Source organism: Corapipo altera, unplaced genomic scaffold, assembly GCF_003945725.1.
Source record: "Corapipo altera isolate COAL_440 unplaced genomic scaffold, ASM394572v1 51, whole genome shotgun sequence".
Classification (NCBI taxonomy): Eukaryota; Metazoa; Chordata; class Aves; order Passeriformes; family Pipridae; genus Corapipo; species Corapipo altera.
In genome coordinates this window covers 9,279,806-9,304,699 of record NW_020884892.1, presented here as the reverse complement: position 1 = coordinate 9,304,699, position 24,894 = coordinate 9,279,806, and the positions used below count along the sequence as shown (strand labels likewise).

The 24,894-nt window shown below is 44.1% G+C and overlaps 1 protein-coding gene across 1 annotated transcript in view; it reads right to left on the bottom strand.

Annotated features, from left to right (window-relative positions):
* The window catches only part of SNTB1 (syntrophin beta 1), a 112,391-nt gene extending 88,016 nt beyond the window's left edge, over positions 1-24,375 (bottom strand). The window contains exon 1 of the mRNA XM_027645616.1: positions 23,779-24,375. Coding sequence (XP_027501417.1) covers positions 23,779-24,301 — 523 coding nt within the window. The 5' untranslated portion in view covers positions 24,302-24,375. The remainder of the gene's footprint in view (positions 1-23,778) is intronic.
* Between the last annotated feature and the right edge of the window lie 519 nt (positions 24,376-24,894).

Here is a 24,894-nt window from a genome sequence, read left to right as displayed (position 1 = left end):
ACTATTGCAAGGCAGGACATTTTTCTCTTAGTCCCCCTACAGCTCTAAATAAGCCTTTGTTACTTCAAGTAGTGAAAAAGTACTGACAAAATCAATCAAATTGGCCCTGACATTAGTGTTCTCCTAGCCACCATAATGGTGATTGAAATACCAATACCCTTAGTAGTCCCACGAAAAAATGGACTAGTTCCAAAAAAACTTTTCTTGAGTAAACAGAGGAAGCTCGGAACTGTTCAAAACTTGCTTCAGTTTAAGAGCTGCACAAATAAGGGAAGAGTCTTACGAGGTCTTTCAGTTATAAGTTCAGAGCACTGAAACTGCCAAGGATATGGGGTGCCCCATTCCCAACAGTCTATTAGGAGGCCACAAGAAAAAAATGTACAAAATCCTATTCATCAACAAAGGTACCTACCTAAAGAATGTACATGTTTTCACACAAGTAAAATCTTATTTCTCAGAATCACAAATATGCCAAGTTGGAAGGGTCTCACAAGGATCATTGAGTCCAACCTCTAGCCCTGCACAGGACCATCCCCAAAAGTCACATCATGTGCCTGAGAGTATAATCCAAATGCTTCTTGAGTTCTGTCAGGCTTGGTCCTGTGACCACTTTCCCTGGGGAGCCTGTTCCAGCACCCTCTAGGTGAAGAACCTTTTTCTAATATCTAACCTAAACTTCCCCTTTGTCTCCTAACCATCCAAACAACAACCAAAATGCTTAAAAATGTGTAGGCACAAATCTAATTCCATATATTAATTAAGTTTGCATATTTGTAACAAGAATGAAATTGTCCAAATGATTTTTTCTTCTGAAGACTCATCCAAGGAAACTTGAAGTCAATGAAAAGACTCCTTTCTACTTATCACTTTAAGAAGGCTTTGAATTAGGTTCCAATATGTGATTGAGACTCAAGGAAACACATATACTCTCTTTCATTTTTAATCTCCTACAGACATAGTGCATTCAAAGGAATCTAATTGATCTTCCGCTAATGATGTAATCAAAAAATCATTCTTAGAGCAAATTAAGTACATTAACACTAACCATATTTAAAGATCCCATTGAAATGAACCATAATATTTATTTCCTTGCCATTTAGGAAAGATTAATTTCATTACTAAAAACAGAGTAGATGCAAGGCTTTGCCAGAACAGCTTCTGCAGACTTCATTTCTTGCTTTCATTTTCCATCACTGGTTCTCCCCCAATGTACTTCAGTCCCATTAAAATCGACATCTTTGAAAGTGACTGCTGATTTTAAAATTGGGCACATTTCTGTTGCTCAACTTTGAAGACATTAAACTTTTGCAGAGAAATGCACAAACACCTCTATGCACAACTTCAGCCTTCAATTAATACTGACTTTGTAATATGCTGCTTTGATGGAGGCATTCTCTCTGTTTTTTTTCAGCAACTGAGACACTCGGGGGAAAAAAAAGCAGTAGAAAATACCATTGCTCTGAATTAGAGGACAGTTTTCTTAAGCCAGTCTGTAACAGATCCAACCTTTAAACATGGACTAAGTCTATAAATTGCACTTTCTGTAGGTTTGTGAAGGGCAGAGATAACTACATGTTTACTGTGAAGCAAACATAGAACAGATGGAGCAAGAATATTCATAACTTAAAGTGTAGGGCCAAAATAACAGGCGTTTTAAGCAGTTCAACTTCTGAGTAAAAAAGCCATAGCCAACAGCTCCAATCCATTTGTGTAAGCAGCTTGTCCAAACTCCAGGATATGCTTAATCGTGTCTGAGTGAGGATGAGGCAATGAGGGCTTGTGCAATGACACTGCACCAGATGACGCGAAGGAGAAGGCACTAGAAAAAAAAATCCAAGCAGTGGTGACCCAGAAGACACAAAGGCAGACAGAAAAGGCAAATGGCGAATTGGTGGGGTCCTCACAGACATGGATGGAGGTTCACTTCACAGAGTACTTCACAGATGCAGACAGACCACGTGAAGACAACGGTGTGCTGGTCTGACCTCATGTCCTTCCCGCCAAACTCTACAGGCATCAGCCTCAAATATTTTGCAAGGAACATGCTTTGGCTCCTTTTTGTTTTCAAGGCTTCTTCACTCTCTCTGCCTTCTTCACTCTCTCTATTGCTTTGGTTTGTGAAGGCAAAACCTCTGATCAAGTACCCGATTAAGAGAATATACATTACAAAAGCATTCTTTATTCCTGCATTTGAACAAAGCTGACATTTCACACACATTCATAGTAGCCATCAGCTAAAAGGGTTTACAGGACAGACACACTCCCCCCAGGCTATCGTTTCTGTAATGGATTCTTTACTAATTTATATGCCAGTAAGGATGGATTGTAGATATTTAAACAGCAAAACTAATTAACTAAACATAACTACTTCCTTTGAAGCTTTGATAAATGGCAAAAATTTCCATTTACCTAATTTCATGTGTGAATTGAAAACATTTGTAAAACAGTATTCTTCTGTCATGGAAATTAAGAATGGTATTTTCAAGCTAAATCATCAGAAATCCTGAACTGAAGAGAGGGCTGCTAGCTTCACTGCTGCGCTCTGGCAGGTCCCTGGGATTAGATGACAAATGACTCTTCATCTCTAATTTTTACTGGATTTGGAGATGTGCTTTTTACTTTCTCAGAAATGCTTCTCTTTATAAAGGATACATTCACCACCTCTCCACTTGCATCTCCATTTCAGGAAATTTGTAGCTTTATCAACAGAGGAAAACATCAGTACTTACAAAGATTTCAATACTGGACATATTTATTAGCATTTCTGCTAAGTTTGCTCACCTCAAAATTATAATATTCAAATTGCTATGGCATATACAACCATACTTTCTGAGGTCCATGCTGTTCCTCGAGGAACATTACTGGTACAAAGAAGGCTCACCCTCTTGCCAAAATAACTTAGGGCAGACTAATGTCTTAATTCCTTTCCTGATTCAGCCTGCTTAATTTCAAGATAAAGTAAAAATATGTTTGAGCCAAGCTCACATTTTGCACCTCTTGCTGCCTTTGCTGTTGCAAGAAAGATGCCAAAGCCTCCCACCTTCTCTGTCTTGTGCAAAACTGATAGGTTCTGAAATGCTGAACTTTCAGTAGCTTTATTCTCTCCAAGGAGCTGAGAAAGGTGCAGCTAGACATGGCTTTGCCTCCACTAAAGCTGAGACCTGGATTTGCTCCTCCAAGAGAGGGCACAGACCTCTGTCAGCCCAGGTCACATGGAGGGTGCAACTTCAGGAAAGCAAAGATTTTTATTGAAAATTGCCGCTTAGGCACCTTGGTGGTAGCTTAAAGGAAAAAAAAGAAAGAAAAAGGGAGAAGGAGAGATGACATAAACCTTGTGAGTCTAGACAAATTAGCCTGCGGAGCCATGTAAAAGAGTTTGGAAGAGCAAGAACAACTACAGGAATATATGCAGAGATGCAGGACTAAAGATCTGATGTTCATATACAGAAGAGGACAGAAAAAAAATCAAGCGCAACTATATAGTCTGGTCCTCTACATTCGCCCTGTGCCGTGTGCCACCAGCACCAACCCACAGCATCTCTGAACAAAAGGGACCAGACACTGGGGACTGGGAAAAGGAGGAGAAAACAAGGAGAGAGGAGGGAAAACCAAGGTGATTTTACTGTATCAACTGTTAAGATAAACCAACATAGTGCCACTATTTATCCACCCTACACCTAACGCTCCCTGACGGCTTTCTGACTGCTTCCGCTGTGTATTTTCTTATGGGCACTGGACCTAACACTGTGTAAGGATATTTGAAAGGTAACCTGAACCCAGGAACTCATGTAGCTGGGCAGATCTCCAGACTTGTCCTCACTGTTGGCTGTGTCTTCACACAAAACCTCAGAAAATGGGTTGATGCAGATCAGTCCTCTCCCAGAGGGGAAGCTTTTGTGCACATTCCTCAAAAACCACGATAAAACAGCACAGAAAGAGACATGTGAGTATTGCAGTCTGTCTGCCCACACCGTGAGTTTGGAGAGATGCCATCTAGGTTACCGGCAGCAAGGGGTTTCCATGGCCTCCCCATTCTAGTGCTTTTCAGTCATTTCGATTAATTCAAACAACCTCCCAAAAAAAGAGCTAATCACTGTTTCTCATGCTTTCCCAGAATTCAAAAGTTTCAGATGAACTGATGTTATTGTAAAACATATCAGTTAAGGAGAAAGAAATAAAACATCAAATCAGAACTATGTCTAAATATGTGAAAAAAGCTGTTGCCTGCAAAGGCACTGCATTTAGTAGCTGCTCACAATACATGCTCTCCTGCTGAAACTGGTTATTGTGATTTCTCTAGCAAGTTTAAGAAGTGCCACACCAAATTCTCAGTCCTATCCATGAATCATTTGTTTGCCACCCCATCCGCTGCATGGAGGGCAATATACTGGGGAAGAAACTATACCAGGGCCAGAGCCAGCAAAGGCATCAGAAGAGATGTTCAGGTGGGGAATCTTTTTCACACTTGAAACAACATTGATGAATGCTGATGAAACAACATGAACACTCCTCATGTTCAGCTGGGTAAACCAACTCCCTGACTGATTGCAAAAACACCAGTATCCATATAAGGGACAGTTCAGGGCTGCATGGCCAGTGCAACAGCCCCAATTTATTGCTGGCTTAATTCTCTCAGACCCCTAGAAACTCAGATAAAGAACTGAGCCATGCAAAGAAGAGGCAGGAACACACAGCTGGGGATGGAAGTAGGTCAATGCCATGGTAGCAACCATTTGAAAAGTTTTAAGTGCAATGCAAGCACACCCCAAGTTCTCCAACGTGCATTAACTAAGCCCAGATCGATACAATGAAGTCTCTAGATCATGGCAAATTGCATTTCCACATTGCAGCACTCAATCTCCTGGAAGAGCCTTGACCTGTAAATCAGCCTTATGCTAAGAAATATGTTGTAACTCCTGAATAAGAACATGCAAAGCCATCCTGTGGGTATGAGGCATTCAGTCTTGCAACCAAACCTAAGGGTCACTACCCCTTTGCACAATATAAGTAGTGTCTTTCAGAGCTTTCCAAGCCTGCTAATCCCATTTTTTTTCTGGGTTTCTTTTTGTTGTATTTTCTGGCGCTTTTTTCTCATATCTTTGGAACTCTATACAATTTTCTAACTTAGCTAATGAAGGTAAGCTTCTTACAGTTCTGGGGATGTTTCTGATTTTTTTGTTTAAAAAATATTTTTTCAAGAAAGGAAGTCTTTAAGCATTCAAACATCTGGTATTCTGGGTACCATTGCCAGATTAATTACTATGTTGGAAGAGCGTGTAATGGAGCAAACTAGTGGTGGAGGTGCAAAGAACCGACACTCTTAGGCTGGAGTCACCAAGACTCAAAAATAAAAAGGCATAAACAACAGAAGTGATAAACAACAGGTTTAAAAAAATCAAATTTGTTACTAATAGGACAGGGACTGAATACAGAAGGAAACAGTATTGTTAGAAAATCTTACGTAAATAAACTAGAGCATTTGGAAAGGCTGTAGACCTCAGAAAGCAACTCTGACAGCTATGAAATGGGTAGGAGAGTCAATGTATTTAAATGGCCTCAAGGCACAGTAAATACAGCTTGGCTGGGCATAGCACAGGACAAGTCATCCCAATCTGAGAGCCAAGAAAACACAAAAAACCCCACAGGATTCGTACACTTAAAGTGTGACCAGCTGCACAGTGTGGACCAAATTTAGCATGTCCAGGAATATAGTGAATTTGAAGCTTTTAAGACATGTCTATGTATAGCTAGTGACAGCATGAAACTAGGGGACTACTTGTACATTAACCCAATTAATGAATAAGATGCATGTTCCCTAAGCAAGGTGTATACAAGTAAAACTGCTGGACTTCAGTCTCCCTTGCTGTGTTGATGCAAATGAACACTTAAGATATGGCCAGCTCAGGAGGTTCGATTCAGTCTGTGCTTTGCCCCTGGGCACCACACGACTCAGTTGTCCCTCTTCACACCCATCGGAGGGAGTGGGTGGTGTCTAATTTTCTAGCTCTTGCTCCTCACTTCAGCTGTAAGATCATTGCTTTTGCTATCAAATCAACCCAGTCTTTGTTCAGGACAGGTACTTTTAACTTCTGCAGAATTTCCCACTCCCACACACAATCCCGGAGACAGTGTGTATGAAAGATTTATATCCATCCTTTGTACAGCAGCACAAGGTTATATAAAAACTGGCATATGCAGAATACAAAGCAGGTAAGAAGCACACTTTAACTTGTAGGTGACACAATTAACACTGAAAATTCAAGGTTGTCACTCAGAAGTCTAGCACTTCAAAAAAAAAAAGGTGGCTTTTTTCTCAGCTGTGGCACAATTTGCCACACTGAGAGAGATCCTGGCCCTGTTCCATCACTGAGCGTTTGAAGTTGGTTTCAGTGGGGCCACTGCATGTTGACAAGAAGACAAGCCTCAGCATGACGGGTGCAGTTTCACAATGGCTTTACATAGATCTTAAATATGAGCTGTCCTGCAAAAGGGACCCCCAATGACTCAAGCTTCCCATGACCTTGCTGCCACCCAGTAAGCTGACCCGGAAACCTAGAACACACAACACGCTGCATGGCCACAAGGGAGCAGTTATCAGAGCTCAGGTGGAGGAGCTCAGGAATGAGCTGCCGAGGCCAGGAGGAGGGCAGGAAAGTCCCGTTCAGCTCAGGCTGCAGTTTCACAACATGCTGGCTTCAATGACAAAACCATCTTGCTAAGTTCTTCCTCTAACCTCAGCACTTCTACCTTGTGCTTGGGTCCTTCTGCTGACACAACTGCTTTCCAGTCTGCTCTGTAAACTCCATCAGGGAAAAGGTAAGCACTTGAGATGACTTCTTTTCTGGAGTATACATTTAGCCCATGTAAGTTAAAAATAATCTGCCTCTGGCATGGCATCGCACACAGTTAAATCAGTGCAACCACAAAGAGGTGCACTGCAGCACAAGGCTGGGCTTTTCTCATTGAAGACTCTTGGCAAGGCCAACATACAACACAATCACACAGTAAGATTCTCAAACAGTATAGATTTTTTTCATATTACTTGCAGCAAAGGTATGTAGCACTTTCTACTCTTTGGATTATATCCTGCACTACACAAAATCCCAGTTCTGGAGAACCATGTAACTGAGTGAGAACTGAGACATACAGAACTGTCCTTGGGTTGCAAAGAAAAAGCTGGAAAAACACTATAAGGGAGGGAATCTATATCACATAGTTTTAATCACCTAAGAGGTGTAAGTGGAAGCCGAGCTAGTATCCCTGTAGTAGGTGAGGAAGGAGAATGGCATCGCCCAAGAACACTCAGGTTGTTCCTTTCTCTGCTGCCCATCCCGAGAGCAGGGATGCTCAGCATAGCCTAAATGCCTAACGTAAGAGGAATCCTCTCTAAAGGTCTGAACACACCTGAGAAAGGGGAAAACAAAACCAAAATCACAAACACCTTTCTCAGTCTATTACCTCTACTTCTCGGAATTAGAAATTAAGGTTTTGGGGGCAGCAAAGGTCACTACACAATCAGTAAAAAAGCACAGTATAAAGCCAGCAAAAGGAAGCACTCAAAGATACAAGCAAGCCCATTTTATAAACAAAAGGAAAAATAAAAAAAGAGGAAAAGGGAGAATGATTTATCCTTTCAACCAAAAGTCCAAAGCAATTAGATACTGTTTCTTTAAAAGCAAAGGCTGTATCCCATATATTACCCCTCAAAACAAAGTTAAATGTTTTTTTAAAGCTTGATAGGAGCCTTAATTAAAATTTCATTTCACACGGTCTCTAGCTCTGCATCCTTGTTAAAACACATTCTCTGTTAGCATATCTTACAATTACTCAAGAACATCAAAAATTCAGGAAGTTAAGGGCTCTTTTCTGTACTCTGTGAGTGCTAAAAGAATGACATCTCCTTCAAAGCTCCTTTAAAAGAAATTAAGCCATTAATGTGATAGTTCTTGATACCAAATTAAAGCCTACCTAGAAGCCTGGGCTGCAGTCTGGCTGCCCAGTAAGGTCTGAAAGTACTGAGGAGACAGATTTCTCTGGCAGTCGTGCTACAGTGAGGCATTTTCCCTCCTGCCTCAGAGGATAAACATCACTGGGTGATGACAGCACACAAGCCACAATTCAGTCTCGTACTGTGCTGGCTCAGAGATCCTCCACCTCAGAGGGAAGACCATGCCTGGACTGCATAAGCCAAGGCATCATCATTCCATTTCCCCTTTGTTGTTGCCTCTACAGCATGAACAACAAAAAACATGACCCAGAAGGGAACATGCCAAACCAGACCTAAAAAGACAGGTTTCACTTGGCTTTATCTGCTGAAGTCCAGTCCAACCCACAACCACAGAGAAGCAGAGAAGGTTCAGTCTCTAACAAGGGAGCTAGAGGAACACAGAATGGACTCTGACTCCAGTACAAATCTTCTTCAGCAGCCAATGTTTAATCAGTGTTACTGAAAATTAATAATACTGTCTACCCTGGCAGGCAGCAGCTGGGCCCACCTCTCACAGTCCATCACTGCTGCAAAGAAAAAGACAGACATTTGGAGGTGATGTATGCATTTTCTTGTAGGCTCCAGCTTCATGGTTGCCCACATTCCAAGCCTGGCTCCATTAACTGAGGCAGAAAGATCTGGAGCACAACCAGCAAACACAGAAATCAGATGACTCTTCCTACACAGCACTGAGGGTGTGAAAAGCATTGGCCCTGGTGATGGAAATACTCCACATTTTGTTACAGATAGGTTGAGCCCGATTAACCTCAGCAGCTTAATGTGCCAGGCTGAGGTGCAAGGGCAGGCAGCAGGGATCTCAACTGATGCAGCAGTTGAGCAGTGCTCTGGATAGCAATAGCTTGTAAGCATCTTCCTCTTCTCCTCCTCATCTGGCTCATTATTGATATGAATCCAAAGGAGTCATGCCAATGACCCTGGCAAAGCCTGAAACTACAGTCTCAGATATCCCATCTCTTTGCTGCTGAAGGTAAAAGGTGCTGCAAGTTACACCATGCTCAGGAAAAATGTTGAGTAGGTTTTGGGCCCTGGGAAGTAATTTAAGTCTGAGTTTACTTAGGAATAGTAAAAATAGCACTTGAACAGTATCAATGTAAGGCATCATACAAATAAAAAGGGCAGAATTAGACTCTTTACATCATTCCAGACTTCCTCCTAAATTTCACAAGGGCATACCTTTCAAAGTAACAGTGGCAGAGGTTATTACTGGCTTTTGTAATTTTTAAGTTGTTCCCACATGAGCTATTCCCAATAAACACTTGAAGATCTAAGTTGCCAAGAAAACAAACAACCTCAGCAGGCACCGATGCACTTCTGCACAGCTCCAAGCCTCTAACCAGAGCAGAAAACCTCTGCAGAGCAACTTGGGCAGTCTTGTGACACAGCTGAAGTACCTTATGGCTGATATTAAACTTTGGCTTGTAAAGATTTGAACTGTTTAACTGCCTGCTTGACAGTTTGCTCTGTAGCAGCATTTTAACGGGGACACAGAGGAGCCACTTGTCTCTCTCCTGCTGACTGACAAGCCACAAACAGCTGGTCTTGCTGGGTCAGAACCCATTTTGCCCATTCCCTCTGAAAGAAGAGGGATGTTTGTGCTGGGGACACAAAGGCCGATCTGTTCAGAGCTGGCCACAGCCCTCCCGCCTGGCTCCCAGCGCTGGCTGACACAGGCTGGCGTCAAAGGGGGGAGGGTAAAAACAGAAGGGTTGTCCCACTTCCCTAAAGACTGTTCTTAGCAAATGTCATTATTCAAAAACATTGTACTTTGAGAATACTTGTGTGAAGTGCTAGTGGAAATCTCAACTGTGTAAACTGGAGTTTAATTTGTATATTCAACACTGTCACTCTCAAAAAAGAAGTTAAACATGGCTATGTTTTTCCCAACAGAAAAAACTATCATCTGCAAAACACTGCTTCTCTCCTTGGCAATCACTACCATTTGCTTGTTTGTTTTGGTGCAGCATAGGGAGGGAGGGTGGAATGATAACAAAAACACGAACACTTTTTCTCCTCACCTTGAACGGGGACAGACTCAACAGCAAGCAGCTTTATATAGTACAGTCAGCACGGGCATGCCCATAGGAGGAAGAAAACAAAATCATGGCTCTTCATCTTGCATAGCCTTACCCAAACTTAGCTTCAATGAAATCAGTGTGAAATACTTATGTATGTAGAGGTCATCCTCATCTGTGTAGTTACAGGATTAGGGAATGGACAGAGCAGCCTGTACACACTAAACCTCAGCCTACACACACCATGCAGAGCAGAACGGGGCGTTCTGCCTGGCCTTGCTGCCTGCCCACCCTGCTCCAGCCTATAAAGTGGAATGTTTTCCCTTTTGCTTTGTGTGTACTCCTTTACTTTCAGGGAGTACCTGTGCACAGCAGCCATGGGTCCAGCCACATGGACCCTCTAGCACAAGACAGCTGTGAGGAAGGCTGGTCTGAGGGGGGTTGCCAGTGCCCTGCACAGCTCCATCCCCTCCACCACCTACTATACTAAACAGAGACATGGTGGTAGGCGCTTCTGGGACAAGAAGCATGTCCAAAGAAGGGCAACAAAGCTGATAAAGGGTCTGGAGAACAAGTCTTATGAGGAGTGGCTGGGGGGAGTTGGGATTGTTTAGCCTGGAGAAAAGGAGGCTCAGGCTCTCTACAACTGCCTGAAAGGAGGTTGTACCAAAGTGGGGGTTGGTCTCTCCTCCCAGTAACAAGCAATGGGACAGGAGGAAATGGCTTCAGGTTGTGCCAGGAGAGGTTTAGACTAGATATTAGGAAAAATTTCTTCACAGAAGGGGTTGTCAAGCATTGGAACAGGTTTCCCAGACAAGTGGTGGAGTCACTATCCCTGAAGGTATTTAGAGACATGTGGATGTGGGATTTAGGGACATGGTTTAGTGGTGGACTTGGCAGCACTGGGTTAACAATTGGACTTAATGACCTTAAGGGTCTTTTCCAACCTAAACAATTCTGTGATTCTATAAACCCCTCCTGCCTCCAGAGCAAGCTGAGCCTAATAGGCCCTCTTTTCTCCACCCTCATTGGCCACTGTGGCTAATACACAAATGTCCTTCTGAAGCAGAAGTGTTCAGAGGGCTGAAGCTGCACCACAGGGGTCCTTTAGCCAGAACTGAACCCCAGATGAGTCAATGCCAGAGGCACTGCAGCTGAAGTGCCACTGAATCAGACTTACTTTTTTCTCATCCTAGCATTTATAAAGGAAATAATGTTCAAAGGCATTGAGTTATTATTGCAGAGCTGCATCTCACTTGACTTTTCAGAATCAGTTATTATGCTTTAACTGGGTACTTTTTATGCAATACTGAAAAAGCTTTCTTTGCAACACTCTGCCAAAGCTGTGATTACAGGTTTAACATTACAGCTTAGTTTCAACTTACTATATTTTCTAATGATACCTATATTTAAAAGAAAAAAAAAATCCCCTAAGGTAATTGGGTTGCATTCCAGGCCTGGAAACCTCAGGGCTCCTGAGCTAATCCAAATTCTCCCAAGAACTCAGACACAAAATACAGCAGACTTGTTGTACCTTCTTGTGATGATACCATTTTGTCACTTTTCCATCACCCTTAAACTGTGGTCACAACTTTGCACCTCTTTAGAGATAAGGAAAACCATCAGATTTGGCTGTTAGCCAGGTAGCCATCAGCAGCTGACAGAGCCTGCCCAGAAGCACTGTTCATCCCCAGCAAGGATCTGCCAGCGTTCAGATACACAAATCAGCCAGCCGGGACAAAGTCAGCAAGCCAGCGTTTTGATTATGCAATTACTTGTTCAGTTACAACTGCACGTTTTCCTACATAATCAGGTTGATAAATATCAAACTTTCTGGTGTTGCCTCAAATCTTAAATGATGTAGTCCGAAGCCAGAAAGGAGGCAAATGATAGAGGACCATTATGTTGTCGGCTCAGGGGCAAGCCACGCAGAGACTATGGGCTTGGTGTACTCTGCAAACCCAGAATATCTCTGATGACTGTCACAGTCTGGCATTATACACTGCAATAACAGGAAGGTAGTAGCAAACTCAAATTTCTGCTGAAGAATCATCTACGCATTGACAGTGCTACAATGCTACACCCAGACAAGTGGACACAGACAGCAGGGTCTGGGTGGAGAACACAGATCCTGAGAAAAACCAAAATTGCAGGTGCAGCCTCCTGAGAAGCATTCCAACAAATGAATCAACCCAGAGACTCCTTCAGGTCAGCTATAATCAGTACTTTTCCATTTTCAAAGAACAATTAACTTAACCTACACTGCACTAACAACAAACAAATTCTGTCTTAGATATGGGCAAATGCATGTACAACACGCATGCAAGCTGTATGTGTGTGCTCACTTGCATCTTGTGCCTATGCAATACTATGGACAGGCATTTATAGCTGTGCCCACACTAGGGCTAGGTCAGCTCTGGAATTAAACAGCTACATTTTAAGGCATTCCTAAACCAACATCAGCCAGTGCAATAGAGCAAATAAAGAAATAAATAATATATTGCACATTGCCCCCACAGAAATAATTTCGTACCCTTTATGGTTTCATGAACATTTGATTCCCTCATATATAGAGTTCTACACAAAGTCTTTAATACAGTAAAAGCTAAAAAAGTAGTGGACCAACTTAATTTACAGTTGCATTGAGGAGATATTAAAATTACACCTAGAAGAGCTATTTTATGCAAGTTTTAGAGACTTAAGAAGTTTCTTCCTCATTTCCTTTTGTATTCAAGGTTTCCACTGTGAGTTTCACAGAAACAAGGAAGCGTAGCCCCAGAACTATGACTAACTGAAAAGATCAAACGTAAACGTCTTACAGGAATTCATATAATGTTTCACTTGTGACTTCTCCACTGGAAGCACATCTAGCTTGGCTCATACCAAATATACATCCTTATCCACTTCATACAATGTGCATATTGATAGAAAAGTAACGGAACAAAGTGATTGAGGAACAGCATACTAAAGTTTCCAAAGAACTGAAAAAAACTGCACTTATTGAAGCTAACTATGTATTTTAACAAAAAGGGAGAAAAGTACTACATTGAGTTGCTCAAAAGTTTTTGGCTATGAAAATTTCTTGTGATTAATGTGATGTGATTGCAAAGACTTTCTCTGAGAAGATGGTACATTGGGTAATTCTCTGCTATTCCACATAGAAAATTCTACTTAGAAAAGGTTTTCAATGCAAGTTCAAATCAGTCTTTTGAAAGCAAATTGCTTTATTCTTAGACACAAAATGCCATTTCACATTAAAACATCATAAAGAGTCCCACAGAAACTTGCATGTTTTCAAGTCAGCTCTTCCCTCAAAAACCAAAGGGTGTTTGTTCCTCAGTGTTTTGCTAAGAGAGTGAACCTTGAAACCTGTCTAAGGTCTTAATACTATATCTGCATATACACAGAAAGCTCTGGCAGTAGTTGAACAAAAACTCAAGCATTAAATACTAACATTTCAAGATATGCCTAGCAGATAAGTTCAATATATATAAAATAAGATCAACACAGAATGATTCTAGCAATGTAGTCCTCACACAGGCAAAGTCCAGAATCATTTCAGTTTATTTTTATTGTGTGTAATTTATAATATGCCCAGACTCACTACTTATTTCCTCAAGGCTTCACAGTCAAAGTGTTGCTCTTTTGATAGGCTACCCCACATGTTTATTAAAGTAGATATAACAGAGTGAAAGGGAAACATAAAACTGACAGAGGATCATTTTTAGTTTCAGGGCTATTTTATATGCCATCTCTTAGAACTTCAATTTATGACTTTCCTTAATGGAGCCTTTCAGGGTTGATTTTAATGTGTTAAGTGGAAATTCCACTGGTTTGTTACTGCAATGCTTTCTTCATGGCCAGCCTACTCTCATACATCACCTAGGTCTGACTTATTTATACAGACAGACATTCACTGAATGGACAGGGAACTTCTTAAAACTAGTTGCTTTCACTTGCATTCTTCCTGAATTAAAATGTGGTTTTCTTTCATTGCCCTTTTGGCCTGACATTTCTCCAGCGTTCCACAAACCTGAAGAAGACTGAAGTTACCATGAGGGTTTTTTTCCCCTTTTTTAAGTCAGGAATACAGATTTCCTCCCAAGAGTACATGAGAGCTGTGCCTTACAAACGTCACAAGAGCATCAGCCTGCAACTCCAACCTGACTACTCCTTCAAAGAAAAGGGTAACAAAAGCCAGGAGAGCAACAGTGCCTTCAAGCATATTAGCTGTGGCATCTGCAGGACCTTGAGGTCTGTCAGCAGGTTTAAGTGTTGCTTGTGTTTCTCCTCATCAGCGCGGTCAGGACTTCAAGAATTTGGGCTATGTTAACCATTTGACTGGCCATTTACCTGAGCTTCTAAAATCTAGATGGGTTTAATTTAGACAGAGCACAGTAATAACACCTGAAGCTCTTAATGAAAGGTCTGCTGTCATCATCCAAGTCATTCCAGTTTGAAGCTTGCTCCCCTTCTCTTGCAGTAAGTACATCTTCGTGACTTTATATTACAGAGCTCACAACCAGCCACATCCTCTGCTCTGGAAAAGGCTTCCCAGGGTGAAGTACAGAATCAGAATGACAGAATCACAGAATGGTAAGGTCAGAGAGGACCACCAGTAGGGTCATCTGGTCCAACCTCGCTGCTCAACCAGTGTCAGGTTGAGCATTGCACAGGACTGCATCCAGAGAAGGTTCCTGAATATCTCCAGTGAGGGAGACTCCACAACATCTCCATGCAGTCTTGAGCTAGGACAGCCCACCATGCCACCCTCACAGCAGAGAGACCCGATGGGTAACACAGGCATCTGCTCAGCCTCTCCAGACCTGGCAAAGGCCCAGCATTTGGTACAACCATGTTGGCCCTAAGCGCATATGAAGGTCAAGCACCAAACAAGAAACGCCTGTTGATGGGACTGTTAATTAGAGAAGTATGTATATAAACACATCTTCTCATGTGTGTCTCCATGCCCAAGTATGTACTTATGTGATAGGAATCCTGCTGGTTCTCCAGAGACATTCCTCCATCCCAGCCACACATCACTGATGAAGGAGACTGGGTATCAGGAAACTCTGGCACTACGTGAGACAGGACAAGTAAGTTAAAAGGCGCAGGTGTTACCAAGAACAACATGTTCTTTGGAAAACAACTGTAATTTGGAAGCCTTTTCTCTGTCTACAGCATCCTCAACAGAAAAAAAAACCAAAAAAGAATCACAAAACTAACCAACCAAACAAAAAAACCTACACAAAATAAATCAAACAAAAAAACCCCTCAAAAAGAATTCAATCAGCAAGTGCTGAAGGCAAACCCTGCTCACCTTATTCCTGTAAAATACTTCTGAACATCAAGAAATTAAATACCTCATTTGGCGCCATGTCAGCAAGAGAAGGATCCTTCTGGCTCCTACCTGGGAAGAGTAAGACCAACGGGAAGCCACCTGCTATGAGGGAAATCGTGTCCGCCAGTACATCCTGCCAGCCCTGCTACCAGCTCTGTCCTTCCAGGCTGTTTTGCAGGGACTAAAGCCCAATGTCCGCATAAACAGATTAAACTTTCACTGTCTGAGTTAAAACCACTAGCTTTAAGCATCCTTATAAGATACATGCTGGATAACACTAAACCTCTCCAGCATCTTCATCTTCACACAGCTGCCTCTTGCTTCCCTTGCAGAATCAGAGCCAGTGGCAGTTAAAACATGTCAGGATGGTAAATCATCCTAGAAATAGCAATTATTGAAATAACTCAGACAAAAGTGGAGATATGTTATTCCCATGGTATAGCTTGCCATACTCTCCCATAACCACTTGATTATGTTGAAAGCCAAGCAGGTACTGTACCAGCTGTATATGCCTATGGCAAATGGAACATAAAACTTAACTAATGGCCCTATTTCCACGAAAGGACACATGAGGCTGATAAATATTCCCAAGAGGTCATGTTATCTGTTGGATCAAATCAGGTAAATTGTGCCTCCTTTGTCAGAAAAGAATTTATATTCTGATAATGTTTTTTTAAAAAGAAAATTTTTTACATTTTCTTTTAATGTTATATTTCTAACTTTCTGATGCTTGGAAAAAGGATCCTATTTTTCAGGTACTTACACCAAAGCAGGAATTCACCATTTTTAGCATGCCATTGAAGTGAACAGAAGCTGTTTACACAGATGCACACACACACACAGAAGTTACCTACCTGTGTGCTGCCTTGAAGCAGCCTCACTGCTCAAATACAAGTCATCTGTAGAAGAAAATATCCCAGAGCAGTGAGGAATAAACGTAACCACAGTTTTCGTTTTGATGACTTCTAGAACTGTGCCAACAAAGATGACTTCCAAAAGTTAGTGAAAAAGCTGCACATCATTTTTAGAAGGAGTGTGCTGTATGTTAATCATTTCTAATCAGAGACAGTTTCTCCACGTCTACTTTTCTGGTTCATTTCCTTACAATTAAAAATTCAATTTTACCCAGTAGCTACAATACAGATGTGCTGCTTTGACAGCGACTGACTCTGTTTTGCCCTCAGCATATGCACAATGAAATTCGTAACCAGTTCAGTAGTTCAAGTTCTAGACAGTTCAAATTAAAGCCAGACTGTAACAGAAGTTTGTGCAGTCGCAGGAGTCGGAAATTCATGTTTGCCAAAGAGTTAAGTGGAAATTATGCCCCTTAATTGAATTTATGTGAAGGAACAAACTTACCCCTACAGCAAGGCCGTATCTAGTGTTGAGGCAATCTGAAGAACTAGTCACAGTTGATTAAATCTTTTGTAAGCAAGTTTGTTAAGTTATGTTCTCAAGAAAAGTATGTTCTGACAGCTAAACGGATGGTGAACAAACCAATTCTATCTTTTCCCAACTTAACCTGCAAGCAAAGTTAGGTAAAAACTTTGGTGTCCTAGTTCATTACTCAGTGTTGCTGGACTCTCAGATGCTGCAAGATGCTGTATGCCATAATTTCAATGAATGCTCTCTCTCCCAGAAATGTAAAGCTGGGTCATTAATCATCTTTAAAGTACAGAGACACGGTCTCATAGAGCAGCTTTCCTGGTCCTGCAAAATAGCAGCCAACAGATATTTATTTAAGACCATGAAGGAGGCTCACAACACACCTTCCAAAAAGTGGCGTGAGTGGCAAGTAGCACTCCATGCTTTCTACATACCTAGTAGCTTCTCATGGACTTCTCCAGCCCAAATCAGCTGTGTCTCATCCTGAACATCTTTAAACTCCCTCCCTGCTTGCAGAGACACTCCTCAAGGCATGTACCAAATGCTGCCACTCCCCTGATGTTCCTTCCCATCTCTACAACAAGCTTTGTGCCCCTGCCAAAACAAGACTATTCCTCCTATTCAAAGTCCTAGCTCTTTCCCAATCTGCCACAACAGTACAATGCTCTCCCTGATTGCTCTAAGAAAAGATGTCCTGGCAAAGACCCTCAGAGCAGACACACCTTATGCTGACAGCAGTACTTTTCTCTGCTCAACATAGCTTTGGGTCTGAAGAGGTGACACAGCTGAGCCAAGAGAAGCCCACTTCACACCAGCTACAGTTGCTGTAGTGACACCAGTGGGGGAAGGAGAGCAGAATCTCACCTCCACCCACCATGTCAAGGCCAGCAAAGCTGTGTTCCATTGGCTACTCACAAACTGTACACTATAAATAGTTAAATTTATATTATTGTAGTACCACTACAATCCCTTCTCCACTAACTATTTTTCTGAAATGCTTGAAGAATTGTTTCAGACTTGGAAAGCCAGAGTCTCGTATGCAGTACTGTGACAGCTTTTTTCCCATCACACTTTGTTCACTGATGCTATTGCTCTCTTGAACTACTGTTTCCTCCAATTTCCCTTCTATTGAAGTAGCTGTACCAATTCTAACAAGTAGCCATGGCAACATAATTTTACAGAATAAACTACAAAATAATCCTATGATCAGAAATCTAAATTAGAAAAATGGAATGGAAATAATGTGGTCTTAAAACCTGGAATTAGAGTGCCTACTGGAAAGGGTTACAAATAGATGTGGTAAACTCTCCAACACTTACAAACTCTGAATGAACAGAAGTACAAGCTATACTTAAAGCCAAATTTACAGATACGTCACTAACAAGAGAAGTTCCACACCATGTATTATAAAAACAGTGAGATTAAGAGAGTTAAAAAAAAAAAAAATCATTCCTATCTTACACCTGAAACCATCAACTTATTTGGATCAGCACGTGTCCCAAACCCAAACTGTTTTGAATTACAGACACTCCTCATCAGCTCTCTCAGGTCAGATATGCAGTGATCATTTTTGACCCAAACCCAGTGCGCAGCAGGGATGAGGAGAGGCCAGTGCCTCCGGCATCACCTGTGTGAAAATGCCTTCTTGGGAGAGTGGAACTCGTCTCCAAAGAAAAGGCACCTGCCATGGGAAAATGAAGACACAAACACTGTTTCATTAACCACAGCAAAAGCCTTCAGCTTTCCATTTTACTCTAACGGTTTAAAGATTCTTCAGAGTTATACCAAGATTTCAATTTAATATTCCACAAAGGAAGTACTGCTGGGATTTTAAAACAGGCTGTTTTCTTTTCTAATGATACTTAACACGTATAATCTGTATGTGCAATTGAATCCCAGATCTCTAGACATTTAATCTTCTGACATCCTTAAGGAGATGGCAGTAAGTTACTTCTATAGGGCTTAGTATATGATTTCCAAGGTGGGTGAGTTGACAGGGCACCCTGCACTTGGTCCAAATAAATCCAGGAATTGTGTTGCCCACAACTGCCTTCTTTTCTTCACAGTAACTGAGAAAGAGGACTCATATGAGAATTACTGCAAAGAGGATGTACTGATTTTTGTCTGTGAAAGGTGATACAGATTGTCTGGACTGCTAAATTAGCCTGTAATCTAACCTAATCAATGAAAGACACATCAAGTGTTGCCACTCAAGCTACCCCATCAGCTGCAAGCAGCCTAAACAATCAAAACTGAGATTCTCAGGAACTGCATAGACCTGGAACTCTTGAGAATAAGATTACCTGTTCTTTCCCTTTCAATTTCACTTTTAAACTGATGTGCGCCAAGAGCAGCTACACAGGCTATGAAATATGGTACAGCCTCTAAATACAAAGCATTTCCCTAACTGCATATTTGCTGCACACACATACAAAAAAAGACCGTTTTCTCCATTCTTTATACTCAAAGTATAAAGAATAACTACGCATACAATTTGCAATCACTGAGATTTACAGCCCTGACCTGACTGTAGTAAGTAATGTCACATATGCATTTTGTAAGCGCCCTGTGCCTCATTTTTCCTCTATACTTGCAAGAGACACAGTTTTTGGATTAATATTGTATTTTGTTAACACTAGGGTTAACACTCCTGTTGACCCTACTGAAAGAAACACAAAAACACAGATAAGATAGAAAACTAAAGCCAACAAGCAGCCCATGCCTATTTTATATTATTTCAACACGTAATTCAAACAGGCAGAATTGCTTTGCTTCACCCCACAAAAAAATTTAAAAGGGTGGGAAGGGGAGAATCCTTACAATTCTTACAGAAGTATTGTCTGGAAAATAATACATGTTACTGCAGTACAAACTGCATCATACATATTCTTACATTGCTTTAAAGCTGTGTATTACTCCCAAGAAGGCTACAGAAGATAACTATAGTCTACTGTCCATATGCTAAAATTCACTATGTAGGGGGACGGCCTCCCTGTGGGAAATTTATGCAACCCCAAAAAGGCTGCCAAAGCCACTTCTCCAGGGACCTTGCAACTGTGTTAACAAGGAAGAACTGAAAACCAATAAAAACTCTAGCAACACTAAGAAGATGCTCCTTTTCCCACTACATACCTTCCACCATGAACATCACTAGCTCGTCCACACACATTAAACAAGTTAGGAAAAAATACCCTGCAGACAGATAACAAATAACACTAATGTGGGGGTTTTTTTCTTCACATCTCAATAAAGCACAGGCTACTTCAATTTTTCATTTTCTCACCAAACATAGAGAATACAAGTAAAGTACAACCAGTTTGGTTAGAGAGCATGCCAAGGGACTGCTCTCATCTAGGATGCTTTGATAAAAACAAACACCTTTTGTGTCTTGAGAGTCACTTGAATGTAATGTGCTTTACACAGCACAAGAGGGGCTGCTTGATTTTCCAAAGTGCTTATTTAAGAAGCCCAAATTAACAGAAGCACAGGGAAATTATATGTATAAACAATAGCTGCCATGGTTATTTTAGCTTCCTTCCACACCTGCAAATATGCACTGTACAACGAGGCTGCCTCGTCTCTCAGGTCAGGAAATTCTTTCTGCTCCTGAATGCTGGTGAGAAGCTCCATCCTGCTGTACTGAACACCTGAGAAGTCACCCAGGGCTGACAAGCTCAACACCAGTCCCTGCTCACTCTGCCTGCTTTGCTCCCCCACACCCATGCCCAAGCTGTGACAGAAAGCTCACAGGAAATTAAACCTGCAAGCAGAAGCAGTTCACCCCTGCAGAGGAGGAGACAGTAATATTTCTAAGGGCTCAAGTCCTTCCTCACCATCACCTCCCTCTCCTCTTGACCTTTCTGCCTTACAGCTCCTCTTATGGCAGTATCGCCTATTATCTTATTTCCCTTCCTGGCCAACCCTACGGACCACATCTATAAGAAGGAACTTTAGCTTAATAGGTGGACTATACAAGTGAAGACTGCAACAGACTGATGTCCTTCAGGGATGGAAAACGAGAAGATAGAACAACCCAGCATGGCTATTAAATTTGTTAGAGTAGGATCTCTCCTACCAGGCTTTACAGCTGTGCCCTGCCTCCCCTCACCAGCACAGATACCGCAGCTATGTCAGCCCTAACCTCTCAGCAAATCTCTATTTCCACCAGCTCAGAGATCAATGCAGCAAAAGGGGCAAGTGTTAAAACGAAGCATTCTCTCATCCCTTCTCTTTGCAGACCTTCCTCCTCCCGCCACCCATCCCAATGCCAGCCCTGCCTCCCATAAAGGGTGCATAGGTCTGCAGAGGGATTTTCTGCTCCCTTCCTCCCTGCACAGGAATGCAGGAGAGACTACAGTTTAGTGCTGAGCTGGTAAATGCCTCATTTCACTGAGCAAGCGATTTTAGGCAGGACACTATATAACAGGCAGACTCTGGCACTCTGATGGTTGGGTGTATTGAGCCACACTGACCACATCTTCCCTGCAATAACTTCTAGGAAATTTTCAACCATAAGACCCTTTCCAAGAATGCACAGTGCATTGGGCAATACTCAGAGCCCTGCTATCTGGGACATATGCCTCTTGTGCTTCACACCTTGCCACGCCTTTGTAAATTCGGCTTTCCTGGGCTGGAAGTCACATGCAAATCTCAGAAACTCCCCAAAAATATAAGTGGTGCATTTTGACGCTGGAAACACGTGCTGGCTTTGCTCTGTGAATTGGAGAAAGAGTCTAGAGAGGAGCTGCACACAGGTCTTGCCCTGCCCCAGTACACACTGCTTTTTGCCATATATAACTCTCTAAGAAGTCAGGAAATGGTAAATTCCTATTGTCTGGAAGGAAAGGACAATCAAGTCTTGCCCTCTTGTACTTTAAAGGGTAAAAAGAAATTTTGGATTTCCCTTCCTTTAGTAATAAAAATACCATTTTAGACTGTGCTACTAAAGAATGAGCAACAAATTGGGCAACAGAATCACAGAGAATTGTTTTAAACTGCCTGTTTACACAAGCCATTCACATAGAGTGGGTCCCTGCTGAAGGGAGCAGCCTTCTCGGGGCAATTTTTAATTCTACATAAGGCTGACTAATGAAATATGCTGTCGATTTACAAATTACAAAATCAATCGTGGAAACAACTACTGAGGCACATCAGCCTTCACGGAGCAAAGAAATGCAAGACAGCTGCGATGTCAAAAGGAGTGAAGGAGAGTGCTGAGTACACACTGAAACGGCTTCATCTTCACTCCTAAACAGGAAGAAAACTGATGTGTTTTAAAGACTCATACAGGAGCAGTGTGCTCAGGTGCTGTTACTGCAGGCACTAACAGAGGGAGGCAGACTTACAAGCACTGTATACATTACTCATTAGATCACAGCAAAGCTCAAACGTTATTACCTGGTCTCCACCCCAGGAAGCCCCTTAAACTGCATTAACAAACCAGTGACAAAATTTAAATGCAACAGCCTCAATTCAGACCCCACAGAGAAGTTCGTATTAAGACTTCACAGGTATCTTCGTAAACGATGCAGCTGCAGTGCGGGAGGACGAGAGGCGCTTTGGTCCCGCGGGGAGCGCGGGGCTCACAGGGAGGAAACACAACTGCCCTCGCCATCCTAAATCCTCACGGGGCACGAACTCCTCCGCACTTTTCACTATCACGCGGACAACCAAACAGTTTCTCAGCACACGCTACTGAAGCATGCGTTTTCTCACCTTCCCTCCCCTTCAAACTTTTCCTGTAACTTTATGCCATAGTTGGTTGCTCACGGCTGATCCTCAGCTGCACCTGCCACCGCCAGCAGCACCTCCTTAGCTTCTCGGAATAACCACCAAAAAGACACGTGAAAAAACGTGCAGGACCGAAAGGGCTACAGGCACAGTAAGGCGGGAGCGCCCATGGCTCGGAGGAAAGCGATGGCACAGGGGAACGCAACACCGCAGCATGCTTCAAATGCCATTGACCTCCGGTTAAATGAACTTCTGGGCAAATATGTAATCACTTTATCAAACACGCGCCAAGGGCATTTCTGAAGCTGTTCGTTCTCTCAGGTGGAGCAAGTAAATTAAGTCTTTGTGAGGAGACAAGGATCAAACGCCTGTGCACACCTCTCTCATGAACTCGCGGTCTTGGGAATGTGGCTCTGCTTCTTCTTACTCCCTCCCCACCATCCGTCCCGTTCTAGGGGGACACCCTCGCTTCACGGCTCCTCCACGCACACCAGCGTTTGCTCCTTTCTCTGGGTTCGGTTTGTAAGGCTACTTCTTACAAAACCGTTTCGGTCACCCTTGCGAAAGGAAAAGGCACTGCTTTGCAGGGATGGCTGATGTGCCCGTGAGGCACCACCAGCTTCATTTAAGCTGCTTTGCAGCCCCCACTGCCCTAGTCGGGAGTGGGGTGGTGGAAGGCGAAACTGGACAGAGGAAGGTGCCGGGCGTTTCGAGATAACTACGGAAAAGTCACTCAAGCCCTTCCTTTAATACCGGGGAGAACGGGGGGCCTTTACTTCTTTAACCCCTCCTCTCACGGTACCCAACTCCCCCCACCTTTCCCGGGCTGAAAAGATGCGAAAACGTCCAGACGGCAGATCCCGAAGATCGCTCACCCTGGAGGTGTGTGGGGGGGAGTGGTGTCGGCCAGGCTGCCACCGGGAGCTCAGAGCCCGGGAGCCGTCCCGCCGCCGCGACCACACGCGACTGCGGAGACTCCACCGGGCGCGCCCGGACGGGGCTGTGGGGGCTGTGCTGGAGGATACGAGGGCGGAAAGTTCAAGCCCAGCTCCGCGGCACCTCGCTCGCCCCTTCTCGAGGGGCCGCATCCGTAACTCATGCCGTCGGGGGTCCCGGTGCGGCGCGGGGTAGAGAGTGTGAGCTCTCCCCGCTGGAAAGACGCCCGGAGGAGCAGCAGGAGATGCGCGGCATTACCCCCTAACCCCCGGCTCGACTCCGCCGCCCCTTCGGCAGCCGAGCCGACCCGCCCCAGAGCCTCCCGCTCTTGGGCGCACTGAGCCGGCCCGTCCCCGCTCCCCTACCTTCCAGCAGCACCTCCTTGCCGGCTCGTTTGAGCGCCTGCACCGCCTCGTCGTGAGTGGCATCCCGCAGGTCCGTGCCGTTGACGGCCAGGATGGCATCGCCCACGTAGAGGGCCTGGGTCTGGTCGGCCGCCAGTCCCTTGAAGATCTTGCTGATGAGGATGGGCATCTTGTTCTCCTTGCCTCCCTTGATGCTGATGCCCAGCCCGCCCATCTCCTGCTTCAGCACCTTCACGCACCGCTTCTTGTTGGAGACGGCCTCGGGCACCTGCTCGGGGGGGTCTGTGAAGGCGGTGCGCACCGCGGCCGCCCCCCCGCCGCCCTCGGCCCCGCGGCACGCCGTCCCATCGCCGCCCAGCCCGTTGTGGGCCGCGCCGTCGGGGCGCTCCTCGCCGCTCAGCACCAGCGCCTCGCCGCCCAAGTTGGCCAGCACTTTGTGCCAGCGCTCCCGCACCAAAACTTCCAGCCAGCCGCTGCGCTGCGCCCGGCCGCCCCCGCCGCCGCCCGCCGCCGCTACCGCCATCTTAGGAGCATGCTGGAAGCGCCGAGTGACGGCACCCCCGGCTCGGCACAGCGCGGCGGACCCGGACTTCAGCCGGGGGGCGGCGAGCTCCCGGCGCGGCGGGGAGGGGCGAGGAGCCGCGGCCGCCCCCCCGGGGCCGCGCCGGGGCGGGCGCACCTGGCGGCACCGCCCGCGGGGTGGGTGGGTGTGCCGGGCGAGGGTGTCCCGCCCCGGCCATGGGTGTCCCGCCCCTCCCGCGGGGACACGTCTCGGGACACCCCTGGCTGAGCCGCGGGTTCTTTCGAGCTCGGGGTGTGATGGCACCCAGCGCTGGAGGGGCCCCACCGGAGCGCCGGCAGCTGCCGTCTGCAGTGGGGTGTAGAGAGGAGTTGAAGGAAGCCGGTGGCAGGGAAGAGATAAGGAAAACCCCCAACTCCTTTTTTTTTTCCACATGGATTTTTTTTCTGTAAAGTGGATTAAAACTAATAGGTAGCCCAAAGGTAGTTAAATTTCAACAGTATGGAAGTAAAATTCAAGTCGTTTCACGGCTTTGTGGGATGGAGGTGTTAAGTGCTTATGACAGATACTTTTGCACGTTTTGAAACTGTTTTCTA